The 17,644-nt window shown below is 34.7% G+C and overlaps 1 protein-coding gene across 1 annotated transcript; it reads left to right on the top strand.

Annotated features, from left to right (window-relative positions):
• The first annotated feature begins 7,480 nt into the window (after window positions 1-7,480).
• Window positions 7,481-10,000, top strand: LOC112737142 (uncharacterized). The gene is made up of 2 exons (XM_025786914.3): window positions 7,481-8,842; window positions 9,405-10,000. Exons 1-2 carry the CDS (start codon window positions 7,986-7,988, stop codon window positions 9,856-9,858), a joined length of 1,311 nt encoding a protein of 436 aa, XP_025642699.1. The 5' UTR covers window positions 7,481-7,985; the 3' UTR covers window positions 9,859-10,000.
• The last annotated feature ends 7,644 nt before the right edge of the window (window positions 10,001-17,644 follow it).

Here is a 17,644-nt window from a genome sequence, read left to right as displayed (position 1 = left end):
TTTAGGAAAATTCCAAAAGGTCAAAACAGTGAAGAACAACAACATTAACTAACTTAATTGACATTATGATAAGAACCGAAACAAAAAAGGAATGACAGCCACACCATATCACATAATTGGTATAGGAAATGTTTTCTTCCAAAAAAGATAACATAAATATTCGAATATTACTTGTTTCTTTATAGGACCCTACAATTTTAGGTTTAATCAAGCGTTTCCTCATAGGATCTACGATCTCACACTTCTCATCTACAAACATGTACACCAATGTCATATAAACACCCTAAACCCTAATACAGTTAACTTCGTTTTTATTCTAATTTCATTTTTGAACTACCGATGTTGCCGAATCCATAAAATGATACCTTGAAGTTTTTTTACTCCCATTCTCACCGTACTCATTACTTTGCGCCTTTGTCATAACACTTTTTAACTACCTTTGTCACCTGAGAGGTCGGGAAGCTCAGAGACAATGAAAATTTAGTAGGCGGGGTCTCCCTATGCCATGTGTAAGATCCGGTTAATTAACGGCTAATTAACCCATAAATGAGAATTTATTCTAGAAAGCCAAAAATGTTATTTTTATGGCTTAATATGATAGAGGAAATTGAGACGAGAATTTCGGTACCAATTTTATAGAAATCGGACCAAGATTGGACCGAAACGGGCCAAACCGGGCCAACCGGACCCAAAGTGGGCCCTTGGCCCAACATAACTAAACCAAAACCCTAGTTCTCAGCACTCTCTCTCCTCACAACACACTCAAACACGCTGAAATTGAAGAGAGGGGAGGAAGAACACTCTCTCAAGTTCTTTCTCTCACTTGATCTTCAAACCACCATAACTTTTGATCTAGAGCTCCGATTGCCGCTCCGTTTGTGGCCACGCGTTCACCGCGAAGAGCTCTACAAAACCCATACAATTAATCTTGAGGTAAGCCACGTTTTACTGTTCGAAATTCCAGCCCTTGATTTCGAGTTTCATGAGTAAAAATGTTGAGATTTTGGGTTCTTTGATGTTATAGGACCCAACTCTCTTGAAGGAGAAGGTTAATCTTGTCTCTTTGGACCTTGGGTGTGGTAAGATTCTCAACCCTAGTGTAATTTGTTGTTCTATGAGGTTTGGGCATTGAGATGTTGTGTATGGGTATGATGATTGTGGCTTAGGTTGTGTATATGTGAATATTGGAGCTTGATTGGTGATTTTGGAAAGCTTGGAAGAGGGTTTTGTGTGATAAAATCTGTTCTTGGAGGTGTTGAGACCTTGAGAGCTTGAGGAAAAGTGGTTTGGAAGTGCTCCGGGGGAGCTTGGGAAAATCGGCTAAGGTATGGTTTCGGTTTCCCGTATCTAATATGTAATGTGGTAGGAAATACTTAGGCTAGAGGCCCTAAGATAGGCATTGAATTGTTGATGTTGTTGAATGATTGAGATATATGATGTGGTCATATATGTGATGATGATTATTAAGGCCTTAGTGGTATGATGTATGAGAAATATGCATGTTGTGATATATACTTGATGATTGGTTATGGTTGAATTGTGGGTTGAACCATGTTGATGGTGAGTATGATGTTGATTGTGTACAATAATAATTTATTGGAATTGGTGTTGTTGAGAATTGGCATGAGGAATAGTATATGATATGTCAATGTGTTTGAGTTTGAGCCACTTGGGTGAAGTGGGGTAAAATGATGAGATAGTGATTTTGGTAATTTGTGGTAATGTGTGTCAATGTGTGAGTTGAGGAGGCTTGATGTTGAATTTGATATATTTTGATTGATTTCAAAGAAAATGGATGAACTTGGCATGTTTTGATTGGTTTTGAAAAGAGTTGGAAATGGCTTGTTTTGAAATTGGCACTTTGTGGTTTTGTATGAAAAAATGGTTTTTGGGCACACTTTGGCGGGACATAACTTGGACTACGGATCTCCGTTTTGTACCAAATCTGTTTAGAAATGAAATTGGATCCGGGATGTCCATGCCGTTCAAAGAACGGGTGAAAAACGATTTAAAATGAGGAAGTTATGTCCGTTGGAAGATTGGGGTTTAAATCTGTGAATTCTGCAGCTTTTAACTTAGAAAATTTTTAGCAGAATGACCCCTTGCGCGTGGGCGCACCTGGCGCGTACGCGCCGATCTTCCAGAAAGCGCCATCCACGCGTGCGCGTGATGTGCGCGGGCGCGCCGATTGTGCTGCACCCAATGCCCAGCCATTTTCCAGAGAGTTATGCCAGAACTGTGCCAGTGTTGTGCCTAGGGCACGAGAACACCCACGCGTACGCGTGGTTGGCGCGTGCGCGTCGATTGGCAAATCTTTAATCCACGCGTTAGCGTGCATGACGCTTGCGCGTCGATGAGTTTTTGAGGCCATCCACGCGTGCGCGTGGAGTGCGCGTACGCGTGGCCCTGTTTTCATCCCAAAGTTGATTTTTGAGTTTTAAAAGCCAAATCTCATACTTCTAAGCCTCCGATCTCACCATTTATGTCTTAAATCATTATGACATGCCTAGCTATTAAAAAGGGGCTAGTGAATGAGGTAACTTGCGAGTGAAGCAAGGGAAAAATGAATGATCAATGAGGATCAAGATGATTATGTGAGATGCGGAGGATGGTGGTGGAAGTGCTTGTTAAGCCATGGGCCGAAAGGCTATAATTGCTAATGAAACGGCTGGTTATGGATTTAACCGTGAGCCGGAAAGGCTGTGTATAATATGAATATTGGCTGGTTCTGGACTGAACCGTGAGCCGGATGGCTGATATGGATGTTGATCCATGGATGAGAATTCATGCATGCTTATGCTGAATTATTGATAATTGAGATTTGCACTTCCACTATCAGAGGCACGAGATCCCTGGGAGGAAGCAGTGGCTAGCCACCACGTGCTCCAGGTGGAGGCTCGAGACTCTGTTGACCCTATGTCGTAAGTGTGGCCGGGCACTGTGAAAGACCCGGATGAGCTCGCCCCCGAAATATTCACCAGTGAGGGTGATGGATATGGATCATGTTTATGATCAAGTTTATAATGAGTATAACTCGAGTTGGGGATGCGCGACAGAGGGACAGTCCAATGGTTAGCTACCAGGACTTGTCGGGTTGGCTCTATAATCGACAGATGATATCATCAGCCACTAGGGACAGGCATGCATCATAAGCATACTACATGAATTGTTTGAGATTGCCTATTTGACTGCATATTACTTGCTAATTGCCTAAATGCCTTATCTGTTCCTATTTGTAAATCTCTTGTCTGATATAACTGTGTTTGCTATAATATACTCCTGCTGGTGGTTGGGAGGTTTGAAGGAATTGGAAAGGGAAGTATTAGTTAGACTGAAGAATCTTTAGTCAGATACCCTTATATGGTTTAGCTTGTTTATAAGCTTTGATATTATCTGGAGGAAGTTCTAGGATTGCCTTTGGCTTTCCTCTATTATTATGTATTATATATGTGGAAGCTGTTACCGTGCTGGGGACCTCTGGTTCTCACCCATGCGGATTTTGTAGTTTTCAGATGCAGGACGCGAGGCTTCTCGTTGAGGCATGCTGGAGACTTCTGGATTAGCGAAGATCCTTTGTTCTTGGGACTCTGTTTTGGTTTATATATCTTGTTTAGATACTTTTATCTCCATTAAATAATACAAACTGTGATGACTCCTTCTAGAGGGGATTTTGGAGAATAGGTTGTATGTATTTGTGTCCCTTTGGGTTTCCTTTGGGGTTTCCTTATTTTATTATATGTATATATTATTATGCTCGGACCGGTTATCTTCGCAGCCGGATTTTGAGTCTTGATATTCCCGTTTTTGACACTCTTTATATATATGATCTTGCGTTAGCTTATCCTTTGCTCGTTACGTTATCGATCGGAGTGTTGCGCGTTCGAGTTATGGTTTTTGTTTACCCCTTTTTCTACAAAGGCTCCTAGTTATAATCAATTATTCATTCTACTATACGTACTAAATTTTTGTTTTAGAGGTCGTAATACCTTGCCATCTCTGAATTATGACTTAAGCATAAGACTCTGTATGGTAGGGTGTTACACCATGGTTAATTAAGCCAAAGAAAAAAAGGTATTGCTATCTTGATATATACGACTAGCATTAATCTTGTCAGCAAAGGAGTTGGAACAAAAATGAGTTCTCGTTCCTGCGGTTAAAGTACAAAAAAGAAGAAGAGTTTGAATAGCATATTTTCCAGTAGTCAACCATGCAACAAGCGTTTGATCAACAGCAGCAAGTTGAAGCATGTCATTGCACATGCTGCATACAAACCAATGTGTATTACACACACACACACACACATATAGTAGCATGCTTATTGATCTTATCGGGTACATGAATGACTTCGTATATTCTATATAATGACTATCTATGATATGAAAGGAACACTACAACGTTACACATAGAAATAGAAAGAGGGATACGAAATTTGAGTGAGACTAAGCAAGTGTAAATGAACCCCATAAGTCTATTACTACCAGCATTCAGTATTAAGGTTGGCCGAAACAAGTAGGCATTCTAGTGATAGAAATTCAAAAGCAAGAAAGTCTGAATCAAGTGAAATGTTCACGAAAAGTGGGCACCGAAGTCTAATTGAAAGTGGTGTGACGAGGAAAGTAAAGTTCACAAATACAAAGATGGATAACCGACTACTCATGATCTTAAGCGACTTCCAAGACCAAAAATATTGAAAGGAAATCTTTCAACAAATTTATGGATTCTAATCAATTAACTACACCCAATGCTCGAACCATATAAAGCAAGAAGTAATACACCATTTTGAATACAACATAATCCAGCAGAACAAAAGCAACCAAATTCATACATGTGATGAGGCCCCAACTAGAACAGCACCAGCTCCCGATCTAGCCCGCGACGGAACGACGGACGGTTAGACGCATTCAACGCCGGATAAGACACGACACCGCAACTTCAATCGTCGATGGTTTCCAGTTGTGAATCACCGCCACATCAACACCTTCAGCGGCTGTATCCCTTTCACTGAAACCTAGGTCTTCGTTTTTGGGGATCACATCTTCCTCAATTGATCACCCTCCATGGATGCAACCTGACATCGCTTCTCTTTTTTTTCTTCCCATTCACGGAGAAAAAAAAAACTTCTTTTTTGGATCCCTAATGTTTGTTGGTGCCCAAAGCCCACCTCTACAGATCTAGCACCAGTTTATGCGGACAAACACCCTTGGCTAACGGCTCAGCCACCTCTAATGCTAAGCATGAGACAAGCCCTGCAACAAAGGAGCAACGTGTCAATCTCATATTCATTTGCATAGAAAATCTGTAAATCTGTATCAATTTAAATTTGTACCGTAGATTGACCATATATATATATTTACTTTGTCTTTCTTATATCTATTACCTTATATATCCTGAAGCTTTTGCAAGGTTTTATACATTTTGTTTTTATTCGTGCCGTCGTGTTTTAGTTATCGTATGTGACTGCTTCGCGTTTTGTTTTTTCTGTTTAACTCTTTGATCTCCTGTTCTCTTTGTCGAGTTTTTAGTTTGTAATATTTTTTTGAATTATATACTACTGTATGAGCTTTAGAACTGTAGTGATGTTTTATCGTCTTTGCTTTACGATTATAGGGTGAAATTTAGTGTGATATATAAAGTGTTACAAGAATATAACTTTGATGAATTTTCTAATCTTGTTCGCATGAGAGTCCAAATTTTGAATTAAGGTTTATGTATAGGAGTTGAATTTGAAAGGTAGAACCCTGAAAACAAAAAAAAAAAAAGCCAAGAATAGAGTAGATGGAATGGCAATATGGCATGGTGTGGACACATGGTTAACGCGAGTGGCAATAAGCAATTAACCATGATGCTTGAAGTGCCAACCCATAATCACAACCATAAAATATATTCATCATAATAGTAATGGTAGTAAACCCATCCATAAATTGGCATTTACTTTCCTACTAACTTAATACACAATATATTGCATTGGTGAATTTTAGGAAGCCCTCCTTCAGAGAACAGTACAGTTTCCTGATGTTCATGATGGGCGGGCATTCACACTTTCAAGACACCTTGATCTTTTGCATGCATAACAATATGATGGAGCAAAATGGTATCAAAATAAAATAAAAATTGATAAACTAGGCATTCTAGTGATAGAAATTCAAAAGCAAGAAAGTCTGAATCAAGTGAAATGTTCACGAAAAGTGGGCACCGAAGTCTAATTGAAAGTGGTGTGACGAAGAAAGTAAAGTTCACAAATACAGAGATGGATAACCGACTACTCATGATCCTAAGCGACTTCCAAGACCAAAAATATTGAAAGGAAATCTTTCAACAAATTTATGGATTCTAATCAATTCACTACACCCAATGCTCGAACCATATAAAGCATGAAGTAATACACCATTTTGAATACAACATAATCCAGCAGAACAAAAGCAACCAAATCCATACATGTGATGAGGCCCCAACTAGAACAGCACCAACTTCCGATCCGGCCCGCGACACTTTGTTTTTATTTACTTTGTGTTTCTTATATCTATTACCTTATATATATGCCTATACACTTTGTTTTTATTCGTGCCGTCGTGTTTTAGTTATCGTATGTGACTGCTTTGCGTTTTGTTTTTTCTGTTTAACTCTTTGATCTCCTGTTCTCTTTGTCGAGTTTTTAGTTTGTAATATTTCTTTGAATTATATACTACTGTATGAGCTTTAGAACTGTAGTGATGTTTTATCATCTTTGCTTTACGATTATAGGATGAAATTCAGTGTGATATATAAAGTGTTACAAGAATATAACTTTGATGAATTTTCTAATCTTGTTCGCATGAGAGTCCAAATTTTGAATTAAGGTTTATGTATAGGAGTTGAATTTGAAAGGTATAACCCTGAAAACAAAAAAAAAAGCCAAGAATAGAGTAGATGGAATGGCAATATGGCATGGTGTGGACACATAGTTAACGCGAGTGGCAATAAGCAATTAACCATGATGCTTGAAGTGCCAACCCATCATCACAACCATAAAATATATTCATCATAATAGTAATGGTAGTAAACCCATCCATAAATTGGCATTTACTTTCGTACTAACTTAATTCACAATATATTGCATTGGTGAGTTTTAGGAAGACCTCCTTCAGAGAACAGTACAGTTTCCTGATGTTCATGATGGGCGGGCATTCACACTTTCAAGACACCTTGATCTTTTACATGCATAACAATATGATGGAGCAAAATGTTATCAAAATAAAATCAAAATTGATAAACTATAGGAGATAAAATCAAAATAAAATAAAAAGAATTAAATTCATTAAATAATGAATTAACAAATTAGTGAATGGAGCAACATCATTGTCGTTGCGTCAACCGTGTTTTTCTCCCACAAATTGCAAATTTAGGCTCTTCTAATAATTTGTTGTCACGAATTCCTCTCATACTTTTTTATCTACCCTCCCATAATAAGCCTAGTGGATCTATATAACCTCTCCCTCTTCATTCCATCAAAACTCACACCCCTCACAAAATAACAAATCAAATAATTAGAGAGAGTTAGACAAAAGAGAGAGAAGAGAGATCACAAAAACTGCTCTGATCTGCTCTCTTGTCATTCATGCATCTGTGATTAGATGATATAGAGACAACACAAATAAGATTATGTTGTCACAAAAATCATCTTAATCACAGATTCATGAGATGATGTTAATAAATTGGCGCTAGTCTGATCTTGGTAAAAAAAAATAATGGAGGTACAGCGACTGAGAGAATTGATTAGAATGTGGTCTACCTTGCAGATCAACCATCTCTCGCTTGTTGGTGGAAACCATACCGCTGCTAGATTCTGCACTCGCTAGAACCCAAATTTTCTTGTGACTAGCTCCTCCACTCTCTTTCTCAAAATATTCTTTTTCTTAATTATACTTGTTCTTATACCTTTGTCGTCTTAAACATTATTCTATTCATTTATTCTATCTATTAATTGTCTCAATCGTCATATCATAAATATGGCGTTCGAACTCATCGGTGTCATTGCATTGAAATCAAAACACTATGTCAACTTCAAGAAAAGCATTATCAAGCATTTGCCTAAAAGCCCACGTTACTTTATCAATAGGCTCATCCCAAGTTTCAAGTTCATGAAGATTGTTTTTTGTTTGTTCCTCATGATATTCGCATTTGCCACCTTGAATAGCATCATGAGATCGTCTTCCTTCAAATTTGAGAAAATCTCTTATAAAGAAACTCAACAGAAGGATCTGCTTACCGAATCTATTGATAAGCAGAAAGTTAGCTACGATTCGGTCAACATAGACCAGCTATTGGGTGTTCTTTTCCATGACCTTACAAACGAAGGGCTCAAGAAACCTACCCAGCGCAATGCAATTTTCATGACCAATGATAACAATGCAGATCCAGGAATAGGGCCTAGCATTGTTTCTGAGTACAACATGGAACTTGTTTTGTTGAGTGATTTGGAGAAGCAGAAGAACGTAATCGACAACAGTGTGGACTTTGTTTTCACCACAGATTTCCCGGCGGCTTCAAAGTTCATCGACAGGACACTGAAAGTTGATGGGGTTGTCGCCTTTCTCGCCCGCGATAACCCCTCGGGGAAACTCTATAAGCCTTCCAACTACAAGATGGTTTATGTGAGGCGCTTGAATCTCATTGCTGTGGCCATGATAAAAAAGGAAGAACTTGATCATCATGATCAGCCACCGCTAATGGTGGCTGCGCCTAGAAAGCTTTTTGGCTACTCCTCCGACGCAAAGCAAGCTGCACTGCGAAACCTTGAAGATGTCTTGTTAGAGCCTCCAAGAGCCTCATCGGGAAAATCAAGACAATATTTGAGACGCGTTAAGTAAGTAAAACACTTAATTTTAGACAAATGATCAAAAAGATAATAACACAAATTTATTTTATTTAATTTATTATTTATAAGTTTATAGAATTTTTTAATTTTATATATGTAACATCTGTAATTACATATTTATTACATTTAAAATTATTCATTTATTTTAACAATAATTAAAAAGTATGAAAAAAAAGTTTAAACTACTTTAAACTATTTTTTATTATTTTTTAAATATTTTTATAAATTTAAAAATTTTAGATTGATCTGATCACTTTAATTCTTAACATATATTTTTATTACTTTTAATTATTTAATAATTTCAATAATAATGTAAAATGAATTAGTTATTTCGTCATTTAAAATAATAATTTGTTTTATAATAATAATTTTTAAAATTTAAATGTGCTTCAATAAAATTTATTTTTTTAAAAAATTGAAAACAGGAAAAAAATGATATCTTTACTACTTTCTTTTTACCTTAAATTCATTGTCTAGCTAATTATTAGAATGTATATACCTATCATAGAAAATGCATGCAATTTGCACTAATTTCATAAATATTTAACAGATATCTTCCAGATTTGATGGGTGATTCGTTGGAGAGTTATCCTCGTAGAGTTTTCATTGATGTGGGATTGGCGGAGAAAGAAGGAGAAAGAAAAAGTGATTGGTTCCACAAGAATTATCCAACAAGGAACAAAAATTTTGAAATATACAAGATAAATATCGAGATGATTACGGCGGAAGAGGCGTTGGCGAAAGAGATGCCAAAGCCAGGAATGTCAGATTGGCTGCGGAAGAATGTGAAAGATGAAGAATTCGTGGTGATGAAAGCAGAAACAGAGGTGGTGGAAGAAATGATAAAAAGAGACACTATTGGACTGGTGGATGAGCTTTTCTTGGAATGCAAGCCACGTCAAAAACAAGAGAACAATAGAAACCGTAGGGCTTATTGGGAGTGCTTGGCACTCTATGGAATGTTGAGGGATAAAGGTGTAGCCGTACATCAATGGTGGGGTTAGAAACTCAAAAGAAACACAACAACAATGGATATTTTGATATCTTGTTTATTGTAATGTTTGCAGTAAGAGAATTGTCTTATTGCACGTGTGTGTAGGTATGAAAAACAAAATAAATAGATACTCAAAAGAGTTGATTTTTTTATTCTCTTGGACTGATATAGAGAAAGTATACATGATAAAAGTTAGAGTAAATGGTTAAATTAATCTTTAAAAAATTATTCATTTTACAAATTAGTTTTCGAAAGATTTTTTTTAATTAAATTCATCTTTTAAAGATTTTAAATTAGTTATGTTAGTTTTTTTGTCACTTTTGTTGTTAACGGCGTCAAAATTTGTTGATGTAACATGTTGAGTGACATCATAATACATATCTAGTAGTCCTAATTGGCAGCTAACATGATAAGTTTATGAAATTAGATCAAATCAATTCCAAAGTCTCAAGTTCTCCTTTCAATTAGGTTTTCATTTGATCTAATTTCATAAATTTATTATGCTAGTAGTTAATTAAGACTTTTATTTGTGTGTTACAGTATATCACTTAACGTACTACATTAATAAATTTTGGCACTATCAACGAAAAAAGAAAATAATAGAAAAACTAATGAAATTAATTTTAAATTTTTAATGACGAATTTTATTAAAAAAAATTTGTGAACTAATTTAAAAGACGAGTGATCTTTCAGGGACAAATTTGATCATTAATATAAAAGACAATTGTTTTTTATCTTTTTTTAATTTTTATTATCAATCAATTTTAACACAATATATATATATAGAGAGAGAGAGAAGAGAGAGAGAACAATAGTGTATATAATATTATTCTTTTATTAGAAAAAAACTTGTTAACATAAATGAAAATGATGTAACAATAATAAATCAAAAGAAAATAATTGAATTAATATATATTAAAAATGGATAAAGCTCTTTTAAATTGAGAAAAGTCAATAAAATAAGAAAGTGAGAATGTAATTATTCTTAAATTAATGTTGAAGGACTCACACTTGATAAAAGTTATAAATTTAAAAAAAATATTTAGCTAATTTGTGTCCTAAAAATACATTTTAATATTTTTAATAAAAAAGTTTGTATAAAAATTACAAATAAAGTTTACATTTTTAATATATTTGTTGTTTATTTATTAAAATAAAAAATTTAAAAACTTCTATATACTAATAGTAATCTTAACATGTATTTTTAGAATACAAGTTAGTTAAATCTTTTTTAAAAATATCCTCTAAAATAAAAAAAGTATAAAGTAATAAAGTAAATGATTAATGACCATTGAATTTTTAATAAAAAATATTAGAATCAATACTTTTTATTAATATTAGCACTTTGACCCAACATTTTATTTTATATTATTAGAGTTTAGGATTCACAGTTTAGCTAACACAATATTTTTTTTATCAAAATCAGTTTTTAGTATAAAATATATCTTAAAATATAAATACATATTAAAAATAAATTAAATATGTAATTAAAATTCAGTGTCTATATATCTCATATCAATGGTTTCACCAACATTGCTATTGAGAAATAATTCCTTATATCCATCTACTGTAACTCAAGATCTAATATACCATCAGTATCATTATAGTCCTAAATGAATCTTTTTTGTAATTGAAAGAAAAGTCTCCTTGTATTCAATGCTTCACTTTTAAGTGAAAATTTTACAACAAAGCATATTTTATATCTCCATATTATCTATTTAATCAATTTGGTTTTAAATACCAATGGTTTAATACTTTTAGGTAATTAATGAGACGAGTCTCAAATGTTGTCATTATAGACTTAAATTTTTCACTCATAGCACCAAAACATAATATTCCACCTGAAATGAAATAATTTTCTTTAGTGATATGTCAAATGACAATTGTTCTTAAAGTGTTGAATTTGCCTTTAGAATAGTCTATTGACTATTTTTCTTCAAACTTAATATCTTCAAAGAACGATCAACTTTTTATTTTCCAAAAATATTTTAATTGTGGGATCACAAATAAAATAAATACCCAAAAGGATAAAAGATTATGCAAAATTCGAAACTTTATAAAAAAAATCTAAATTGCAACTTTCAATGCTCTTTTCCAGAGTGATTCTGGTAATTAACAAAGTATGAGTAGTCATACTTCACTTAGATGAGATAGAACAAAAATATCATTGAAGAAAAACAATATTGAAGTAAATTTAGAGTTATTTCAAGAGAAAAATACTTATATCAAAATATATTTGAAATTGTAAATAAAACATAATTTACCTATTTAGTCAAACAAGAATAATTGATGAATTTGTTAAAATAGAAATAAGAACCCAATTATTAAAAATTATTTATACTATTTTTTTTTCTAAATTCAAATAACATAACTCTTTAACAATAATGTAATGATAATACAAATTTACTATCTCAACTCCCACTAAGTTGTTATTGCCTAAAAAGATGTACAACATCATTCGACATTATACAATTTTATAGAATTTTTTATAGACAACTGATGTTAAATAGACCTAACTGTGCTACAAGGAAAAAAAAAACTAAATGCATGAACATGTCATTAAACAGCTACAAATTTAGTGCATTTAATTTTGAAACAAGTCAGGACATTTATAGGATGTACTCACTTATATTTTCATGTATGTCTCATTGAAATCTAGTTAGAAAAATGTATGTCATACTTGTTTCAACCTTATTGTTAGAAAGGTAAGAGAGAGCAATAGAGAAAATATTTGTGTATATTTAAGTTAAAGGGTATTTATAGGTGCTAAGAGAATCGAAATAATAATAAAAACCTAACATTCTATAATAAATATTCAGATATGCTAAATAATTTTAATGAATGCTAATTGATCCTAATATATTCTAACATCCTCCTCAAACTCAAGTGCTCACTTGAGTTTAAAACTTATTTAAAACAATGAAATAAAGAAAAAAGTGCATAAACTGGTGCAGACGGAACTGTTGGAAGGAAGCACAAATGGAATTCCTGAAAAAAAGCGCAAACGGAACTATCGGAAAGAAGTGCAGACAAAACTACCAAAAGAAAGTGCAGACGGAATTACCGCAAGGGAAACACAGACGGAACAACCACAAGGAAAGCGCAGACGAAACTGTTATAAGGGAATCACAGACGAAACTGCCGCAACAAAAGCGTAGACGAAACAGCCAAAAAGATGGCGAACTGCCCAAAAACTGCCAAAAAAGTGGCAAACTGGGAAGCGATGGTAAAATACCAAAGGATAACAAACTGTAGGAAGGTGAGAAAAAATATATGATTTCTTCATGAAAATAGATAAGCAGCGGATGACAGTGGTGTTTGATTCATTAGACTTAGAAAGACACAGCATGGAACCAAATAATTATCACACATTTATCACCACAAATGCGCATGTAAATTTGTCAAATACAAAACTTCCTTTGGGTCGATCCATACCCGAAAAAATATCTTCCTCACCAAAAGAAAAAATTTTCTCCCATAGAAACAAACACAAACTAATTCGCGAGTAAGGTAGTGCAATGGCAAACCTATTTGTCTCATAATAAGCCACACCCACCTTCCATTCTCAGGAATAGCTGGGTTTAGTTTGTGATAAATGTGATGTCCAAAAAAAAAAGACAAAATAATCCTAAAATTCTTGAAGTGTTGTGTGTATGAATGTAGTGTGAATGAGTTTGTGATATTATAATATCTAGGATTGAGTGTTATCTAACCCATTTAACAAGAAAAAAATAGGTAAAAAATAATCAATTATAACTTTATTATGTAGGTCGCGTCTCTGGTGGCCACGCTTTTGGTGGCTACGAATGACTACATGTTGACTGTATAATGGGATGATGACACGTGCATTGTGATTGAGTATCATTAGCGTTTGATTAAATATTAAGCACGGTAACTTGTGTTTCTTTTACTGTAAGGGTTTTGTTGGAAAATCATGATTATTAGGGACATGATTGTCAATTGGGTGAATCAGTTGGGGGAGGATGGATAGTGTTCCGACGGTCGGCCATGGTGACATCGTGTGAACTTTGCCTTCATCGTGCATCTCATTGTCCCTTTTCTCTGCCGCTGCTACATCGATGATGATGACAACCACATCAGAGAGGACACATGATAAAGATCGGCGTGGACACAGCAGAACGTCCAGATTCTTCTGCCGATCTATCAAGAATAGGGATTGGTTAAACAGATCCACTTCGTATTAGATTAATGGTGTTGAGCATTGAGCATTGGATGGTGTGTAGTAACAACGAACTGGTGATTAACGTTCAGCAGAGGAGGAAGAAGAAGGCAGAAGATACGGCACCACTATGACAAACGAGGCAGTGTCGCCAGAGAAAAGTTGCAGCGGTGAGGGCCGGACAAAGTTGGACGAAATTGCTCGAGGAGAAGGAGTTGCAATAGCCACAATAGATTAGAGGAAAGGTGGTTACAAACGACGAGATCATAGGTGGCTGGACTGCCGTACGGGGCGGCGCAACAAGAAAGGGTTTCCATTGTGGAGGCGAACGCCTACTCTCTTTGTCTAGATATTTTTAATTCATTGTTTACACTTAATTACTCACGCTCATAATTACTGCATCATTAGCATAGTTATTGTCCTTGAAGTCTGGATTCATGCGGTCAATTTTGCTAGTCAACCTACCATGTGTCAGAAAGACATAGGTCAACCTGAGATAGCCACACTAGTCACCGATTGTTATTAGTCATCACAGACGACACATATTATGTATATACAAAAACCAACCACTTGTATAGAATATATGTTAAAATATAAAATACACAATGAAAATGAGTTAAACAACAACAACAACAATAACAACAACAACAACAACAATAATAATAATAATAATAATTGTATTATGAAAATAATTAATGTCAATAATGTAATTTTTTTGCAGTTTAGTATGACATTAATATTCCTCCAAATTAAATCTTAATAATAGTGAATTTTTTGTACTATAAGAAATAAACCGTCAATTTGAAAGAAACATAAGGGTAAAATTATATATAACTCATCCATCATCCATGGGAAACATTTACCAAATTTTTACTCCCAACAATCAAATATTCTCTACTAAAATATTTTGTAATTAAATATTAAGAGAATTATTAAAAGAAAATGTATTAGCTAGGAACTTCGAATGATATATACATAACTAATATAAAGGAGAATAACAAATGATTCTAAGACATAGTCAAATTTTGCAACTAGAAGTTGTTGAAAATCAAATATCATTAGTAAGTTTTTTATGATTTTGGCTTATCCACGTTGGAAAGAAAAGCGATCTAAAAAACCAAATTTAAAAGCATGTGTGATAGCTATAGTCGATAATCTCATCACCTTCTTTTGAAACAGAAAAAAGACAGACCTACATTCACTTTGACATTTTAGTTATTTTAATTAACTTTTTAATTAACATTGAATAAAATTAAGGGTTCTAATAATTAACATAAATCAGCTCATGTGTTGTGTTGGATAACCAAAAAAAAAACGAACTCTATATTATATTGCTTTGAGAATGTTCTAAGTTCTAACCTAATAGCCTACCAAACCACGAACTGATAGCTTTTTTTACTGTTATTGGAGTGTGTTTATATGCGACTTAAATTTAGGCTATTGAATCTATACAAATACATATTATTAGTTAATTTGGTATATTAATTTAATTCAGATATTAGAAGAACTAAGTTAACCTACACAAACTAAGTTTGAAAAAAAATTTAACATTTACTCTTGTTGTTTGGCATGTAAATAACTTTGTGAAATTAGAAAAAAAAAAGAGATTAAGTATTCATGCTCTCGTCCAAAAAGTAAAGTCAAGCCTAACAAACTAAAAGGCCCACTAATAAAGGAGGCATTCATATGGGCATACCGCATACCCGACCTCCTTAAAGAGATCGGACGTCGACAAATAAGCTTCATCTCTACTTGCTCGAACAAGTAACTGTCCTCGCAAATTTCGTCTACAATCTCTATCTTCACCAAAAAAGATAGATCTTAACAAACTCCCAAAATAAAGGGAACGATTATCCATCAGAAAAGATGGAACTACTTCAACAAATGTGGTTATCAACTCTACTATAAATATACTGACACCCCTCAGGTATAACACACATTATAAGCTACTAAAAACCTGCCTAAAGCCTTTGCTAACATAAGCATCGGAGTCTCTTGTAGGTACCATCCCCCACCTCTTCACGAGGAACTTAGACAGGCGCGGCACCTCGGCAACAACAAATCGGATGCTGCCACAAAAAGAGATCTGGACCTCACGTTCAGGCCCAATTCAACGTTTCAGATAACCTTCGAAACATTAAGCTAATATGATCATGATTATTAATTAGTAAAAGTTTTCAGAAAAACTTTAATAAATATAAAAGAAAATCTTAAAAGTTTCTATATTTTTTTATAGAGAAAGTATGGAGAGCCAATGAATTTAGTGTACAATGTGTACAATAGGGATAAAATTGAAATTAACATCAAATGATAAATAAATAATTAATTTTTAATAATTATCAATTTGAAATTCAAAATAAATAAGGATTTGCAACAGTTAGTCAGTTACGTAAACTCCAAAAACGGCCTCATTCTCTCCCATCTAATGTGACTACCTTCTCACCTTGTTTCTACCTCTCTCTCACCGGTGCCGCGCCGCCACAGACACCAGCCGCTGTCGCCCACAGCTCACGCCGATGTATGCACCACGAATGCCCAGCAGCACCGTCGCGCAGTTTGCGTCGTTCCCAAAGTCTCACATAGCACCAGTCGTGCAGCCCCTCCCCCGTGCCGGCAGTTTCTCCCTCTCAACGTCGTCATTCGTGATGTATAGGGGACACACAAGTGTGTTATTTTCATACGTCCATCACGCCTCGTAAGATCGTAAATGGAGACACTCCATTCACACACGTTGCGTCCGTCGCGCACCGCCATGGCTACCGACACCTTCAACGACGTCGCCTCCCCCTACATAGGTATAGGTCCAAGATCAACGTAGGATAACACAACAGTAATTGTGAAAGAAATTAGTTTAGTCCATGATGCTCCCGTTTTTGTACATGCAAACGTAGCCCACTTCAAAAATGCCCCTGTCTTGCGCGGCCAACTTGACTTTCTTGGATTTTGCTTCCCTTACGTTTTCATGGTATATACATCAACGGATGAAGTTAGATGCTGAATGTTCAATTCACTAGGTATGTAGATGGTTATTTTAATTTTTAATTGGATGGTTATTTTGTTTGATTCAGTTTAAGTATATACAATTAAAAAATGTTGGATGATCATTTCACCAGGTAGTCGAATGATTATTTTAATAACTACGTAGATTATTGTTTGATGGCCGGTGAGGGAGCTTCTAATGCCGGAAAGGTGGGATGATTGATGAGGATGAGGTAGCAGACGTTGGGAGAGAGGGTGTTTGGATAAATTCTTTTGGTAAATTAAGGTTGCGATGGTTAATTTTTTGAAATAACTGTTTGGATTTCTTTTTTTTTTCCTTATATTGGACCAAATTAACATTGTACACGTTGTCAAGATTTTTCGTTGTCTCTGTAACGGAGTTAAGATAAAAGCTCTCTTTATTAATAAGTTTCCTTAAGATAAAAACCAAAGAAAAAACTGGCAAGTTTTAGGAAGCGTCCCTTAAAAGGCATTCCAGACATTTTCGTAATTTTGACACAAGCTGACACCAAAAACAACGGTTATGTGAACTTTTTTATGCTTTTTGATTTCATCTTGGATTACATTAATTTGAAAAGTGACCATATTATTGTGATAAGAACAAAATAGTCAAAGT

This window comes from Arachis hypogaea, chromosome 13 (assembly GCF_003086295.3).
Source record: "Arachis hypogaea cultivar Tifrunner chromosome 13, arahy.Tifrunner.gnm2.J5K5, whole genome shotgun sequence".
Classification (NCBI taxonomy): Eukaryota; Viridiplantae; Streptophyta; class Magnoliopsida; order Fabales; family Fabaceae; genus Arachis; species Arachis hypogaea.
The sequence above is the reverse complement of the archived record's forward strand: the minus strand, read 5'-3'. Positions and strand labels throughout refer to the sequence as shown.